The sequence below is a fragment of the Lactuca saligna genome, chromosome 7 (genome assembly GCF_052625555.1).
Source record: "Lactuca saligna cultivar CGN05327 chromosome 7, ASM5262555v1, whole genome shotgun sequence".
Classification (NCBI taxonomy): domain Eukaryota; kingdom Viridiplantae; phylum Streptophyta; class Magnoliopsida; order Asterales; family Asteraceae; genus Lactuca; species Lactuca saligna.
Window position 1 is genome coordinate 172,630,890 of NC_136423.1, and position 5,876 is coordinate 172,636,765.

General features: G+C 36.1%; 1 protein-coding gene across 1 annotated transcript; it reads left to right on the top strand.

Moving 5' to 3' along the window:
* The first annotated feature begins 3,900 nt into the window (after positions 1 to 3,900).
* On the top strand, positions 3,901 to 5,410 carry LOC145004802 (NAC domain-containing protein JA2L-like). The gene is made up of 3 exons (XM_078963800.1): positions 3,901 to 4,155; positions 4,248 to 4,516; positions 4,624 to 5,410. Exons 1-3 carry the CDS (start codon positions 3,975 to 3,977, stop codon positions 5,191 to 5,193), a joined length of 1,020 nt encoding a protein of 339 aa, XP_078819926.1. The 5' UTR covers positions 3,901 to 3,974; the 3' UTR covers positions 5,194 to 5,410.
* The last annotated feature ends 466 nt before the right edge of the window (positions 5,411 to 5,876 follow it).

Genomic DNA, 5,876 nt, shown 5'->3' on the forward strand with positions numbered 1-5,876 from the left:
AATTCAAAATCTTTAATTATTAAATTTAAACACTTAAAAGATAATTAAAAGATATGGCATTATCCAAATCCCTAGAATTTAGGATCTAATCTTGGGGAAGGAGGCAATTTCGAAATTAAAGGGTTGGATAACCTTAGAATTCTAAATCTTGGAGGCTAAGGAAAAGGGTTTGGGAAACCCTAACCAAATTTCGAAATTTAAGGCGTATGATCCCTAAATTCGAAAATCAAGCCTTCAGGGTTTATTGACTATAAACCCTAGTATGTCAAATTCATACTTTTGTATAGAAAACTAATTGAAAACAAAAACCAATGGATCCGATACCACTAATAGGTTTTATACAAACAATCCTATGTGTGCATGCAACCCTAGAGTTGGATCTATGTTTTCACTATTAGACATACAACTTTATGAACACAAAAAGAAACCTGACATGCTCCTACTATTTTCGAAATCCACATAGGAGAATAGAATACATACCTTTTGTTGTTATATAGTAATAACAACTAGTTCCTTGAATCTCCTTAGCTTTTGAAAGCAAGTACCATAAGTGTAGTACCTCTAATGGCTTACAAACACACTTGGGTGAGAGGATTGATATGAGAGAGAGGAGGAAGGGTATTAAGCTCCAAAATTAGGCTATAATAGGGTTTTCCCAAGGGATCACCAAATTCTTAAGCCTAGGGGGCTATTTATATTTAAGGCTAGCTAGGGTTTCAAGGTGGAAACCCTAATCCCTTAGCTTAGGGCCTAAGCAAGTCCATGGACTCCTTTCCTTAAGCTCTTGGATGAAAAACTCTTAGATCCTTCTAGGATTTTTGTTCAAGTCTTAATAAAGGTGATCCAATGGCCCAAAGTCTCAACTATCAAATAATTACAAAACAGCCCCTGTACTTTTAATTATTTCAATTAATCCCAAAATTAATTCCTGATTAATTTGTGATTAAATACAAATTAATAATATGATTCCTAATTAATATATTATTTTTATAATATATTAACAAATCATATTTATACCCTAATTTATTATTCTTAACAATAAATCAACCTCTCTCCTTAGTAGTCATCCTGTCTAGTCAATAGTGTGAATGCAACCCAAAATAACCATGCTCACAGTCGGGTCAAGTACATACCAAAATAGTCAGGTCGTAGAACCCCAACCTCTTCTGGTTAAGACTCAGAGCAGTGAGTTGAGTAGTGATTCAGTGAGTTGGACGGGATAGGACTCAAAGAATGTTGAACTCGACGAGTCATGAGGTGACTCGGCGAGTATAGTCAATCGGAAGGTTGACTTTGACCAGGACTTTGACTAGAGTTGACTTAGTTGACCTCGAGAGGACAATTTAGTCTAAGTGTTGTTATTGGTATTGGTTGCTCAGGGAGCTAGAGGAGCAGCATTTCAGAGAGTTGCCGGTTAGCAGCCAGAGGGTTATCGATCGAGTTCAGCAGTTTAGGTGAGTTTCCTTCCAGTAGGAACGGGTCTATGGCTACAATGCTGACCCGTCTAGTTAGCAGTAGTTTCCAGACTTCGGTCCGATGTAGTAGTTTAGTGTGCTTGATGTCTTTGTGATTCAAGCATGTTTTTGTGTTATGTGTTCCAGACTTCGGTCCGATGCAGTATGAAGTATATGTGTTTATGCTAGTAGTTATGATTATGTTATGCCATGTTCAGCTAGTTAGTCCAGACTTCGGTCCGATGCAGTTTTTGGACTTCAGTCCGATGCAGGGGGCAAGGCCCCAGTTAATCCGGACTTCGGTCCGATGCAGGGGGCAAGACCCCAGTTAGTCCGAATTTCGTTCTGATGCAGTAGGCAAGGCCCAATATGTGCTTTATATGTTATTGTATGTATGCAGTAGTTTGGGGGAGCTCACTAAGCTTTGTGCTTACAGTTACAGTTTTGGTTTCAGGTACGTCCGCAAGCAAGGGGAAGAGTTCGGGTTGATGACATGACACACACAACAACTGCAATTTTATCTTGGGAGTTTTATTCAGATATTTTGATATGGTATTGACTTCAGTTTTGAATTGATACATTTACTATGACATTTTGAGACATATGATTCATGGCTTTATTTTATAACATATGATATGATGGCTTTTAGTAATATTAAAATAAAAAAATTTGGGTTGTATTTTTTGGGATTTTCAACTAACACGCTCACACGGTCGAAATGTGGATACTACACACCTCTTACTGAATCATACAAGGCAAATTCTTAGTCTACCTTCGAAAACTAGCCATTTGACGAAAAATCAACCCAAATTAAAATTCAACGGTTAAAGTAAACTCTAACTGCCTTCCACGCAGTGGCTAACGAATGGCTACGTCGTGGTCATTCTACTTGATCCTGATCAAAAACCGCTTACCACGTTGTGACAGACATACTACCATGTCATGGCAAAATCCAGACAACATAGTTGACTACGGTCAATGGTAGTTATTAGAAATTAGTCATTCTAAAACGACAAAGAAAAATAAAATATTTAAAAATAAAAAGAAAATTACTAATCTAACAATTTTATCTTATGATTTTTCACATATAAGCAAAATATTAGAAATTAGCCTATTTTAGCCATTAAACCCGTAGGTTTTTAGAGAAACCTATGGTCAACGGTAGTTTGACTACTATTTCATACCAGTGAGCTAGTGTTCATAATCCGTCTAACTTTTAGAACCCATTAGCCTAAAATATATAAAGTTGTAAAATTTTCATTTATCTAATTTTTTGTGTGTTTCAAGTGAGGAAACATTCTTTCAATGAAGGCTCATAAGAGCCACCTTGTATATCTCTAATTCTTCGTATGTGTTTTTTTTGTTTAGTACAAGATCTACTACGGTATGTTTGATTTTCATTAGAAAAAAAAATGAAAAAATAAAGGAAAAGAAACCATAGGCTTCATAAGAAACCTACGGTGTACAAACATGTAATGCACAGTTTTTGCATTGGCTGCTTATACACCGTATGGTTTTTATGAATCCTACTATTCCTGATTTTTATTCATTTATTGTAGCTTAAACACTATGAGATATAATAGCAATATAGAATTGTATTAGTTTTTGTTTAAAAAAAAATACCATAAGGTCCATATAAAATATAAAATAGTATGATACATCTACCAACCAATATTCAATTACCAAAAAAAATTGGAAAAAAAACACCAAACTATAGTTTAATGCTTATAACCGTAGGTTTCCATTAAACTACTATCTGAGAAACCATAATTTACCTAAAGCATATCATAGGTATTTTAGAAACCATAGTTTATCTAAAGCATATCATAGGTATTTTAGAAACTTAAGGTTTTGTGACAAGTCATGTAGAAAAAAAAAAAAAAAAAAAAAAAAAGCGACTTCCATAAATTTTTTTAAAAACTACGTTCATAAATTTTTTTAAAAACTACGTTTTATATAAAAAAATTTGGTTATTTGTAAAATTTCAGTCGTTGTCTCAAAAACAAATAAATACACTGTAATTTTAATCTTAACAACGTGGTCAATCAAATTGCCATCGATATAATTTTCTCACTCAAGAATTCGTTTGGGCTTATGTGTTTCTCTGTCATCACGCGACTCATACACGAAATCAGAACATAAAATTTGTCGGTTTATGACTTCATGGTGTCTACTTAGATCCAAGAACGTCCACGTGTACGATGAGGATCTGATCGACCTCCATGACTCACTCCCTCTATTTTGTTTTATATGGTTATATTGGTTCATGCACTTGAAGCTTTAACCTTCGGATAAGATCGACCTCTTGATGCCCCTATGCACGTGTCGACTTGCTAACCATCCTATGCCCCACCTCCCACCACTGTAAGAAAAGGACGACCGTACTTATCTCTCTGTAAATCTTCCTTATAAGTACCCTTCGGATTTACAATTTCTTGGAAAAAAAAGGAGAATTTTCTTAAATATTCTCTCTCTCTCTCTCTCTCTCTCTCTCTCTCTCTCTCTCTCCGATCAAGAACAATGGGTTTACCGGTGACTGATCCGATGACTCAATTAAGTTTACCACCAGGGTTTCGGTTTTTCCCTACCGACGAGGAGCTGCTAGTGCAATACCTTTGCCGGAAAGTTGCCGGACATGATTTCTCACTTCAGATCATTGCAGATATTGATTTGTACAAGTTTGATCCATGGGAGCTTCCAAGTAAGTGAATTTAGATTGTAATTGAAGATACTTTTTTTGGGTTTTTAAATGGATTTTGGTTTTGTAACAAATGGTGCAACTTTTGGTTACAGGTAAGGCGATGTTTGGGGAGAAAGAATGGTACTTTTTTAGTCCAAGAGATCGAAAGTATCCAAATGGGTCTCGACCCAATAGAGTAGCCGGGTCGGGTTACTGGAAGGCTACCGGAACTGATAAAGTGATCACCACCGGTGGACGGAGAGTTGGGATCAAGAAAGCTTTGGTGTTTTACGTGGGTAAAGCTCCGAAAGGAAACAAAACTAACTGGATTATGCATGAGTATAGGCTGTCGGAGCCACAAAGAAAAAACGGTAGCTCAAGGGTGAGTCCGATTCCGATCGATCTCCGATCATTCTGTTTTTTGTTACTAAAAATCTTTCTGCTTCGTTTACTAGATTCTTAATCTGGGTTTTCATTTTGGTTCGACAGTTGGATGATTGGGTGCTTTGTCGGATATACAAGAAGAATTCAAGTGCACAGAAACACATTTCCGGTGGTGCTCCGACCACCGAACAGAGCCACGGTTCTTCTTCATCTTCCTCCTCTCAGTTCGACGACGTTCTGGAATCACTGCCGGAGATTGAAGACAGGTTCTTCAACTTACCAAGGATCAACTCCTTGAAGACCTTTCAACAAGAAGATCAGAAGGTAAATCTTCAAAAATTCGATTCTGGTAATTACGATTGGGCCAGCATCGCTGCGTTCGGGTTGCCGGAACCTGCGACTGGAAGTCAAGCTCCGACCACCACCAACACCACAATGAATGTCATTCCTTCAATGGCGCCGGCGACCACATACACAATGGACGCAACATTTGGAAGATCAGTAGAGGATGAAGTTCAAAGTGGAATCAGAAGCCAACGGGTCGAACATCCGGGTTCGGGCTACTTCCAATCGAACTTAAACCAGTTTACACAGAGCCAGGGTTTCTCGAACACGATGGACCCATTTGGTATCCGGTACCCGACCCAACAGGGGAATTTGGGTTTCAGACGGTGAAAATTGAAGTGAGGGTGCCGGCGTGTAAATATACGATTCTATAGGGGGTCTTGGGTGTAGATTAAAGGAGTTGGGGGTGTTATATGGAACCCAATTTTTGAAAAAATCTAAAATGAAAAAAGAAGTTGGGGAAATTAAGGGTTGGTATATTCAACGTAGATACTCTCTTTGTTACAATGTAATATCTTACGGCAATGATATTAGCCTTTGGATTTGATTTTGGTTTCTCCATATTGATAATACATATATATTCTATAAACACTATATAAAAAGATCATAAGATCAATTTGAACTTGAATTAGTTAGGATGTATATATATATATATATATATATATATATATATATATATATATATATATATATATATATATATATATATATATATATATATATATATATATATATATATATATATATATATATATATATATATATATATATATATGGGTAAAGTGAATATACCTAACAACCTTATATAAGCTTAGGTACCTAACCACATTATATACTACATTGTTTTGCATTATATTTCCATTGCAATTGTCTAAGGTTCTTAAACTTCAACCATTAACTTGATTTACTTCCAAGATTTTCAGACATTTACCATTATATTATTCCTACACCATTCGATTTGTAACGATAGTATATGAAGCCCACCAGGGGGTCTTCAATAGAAAAACATCATT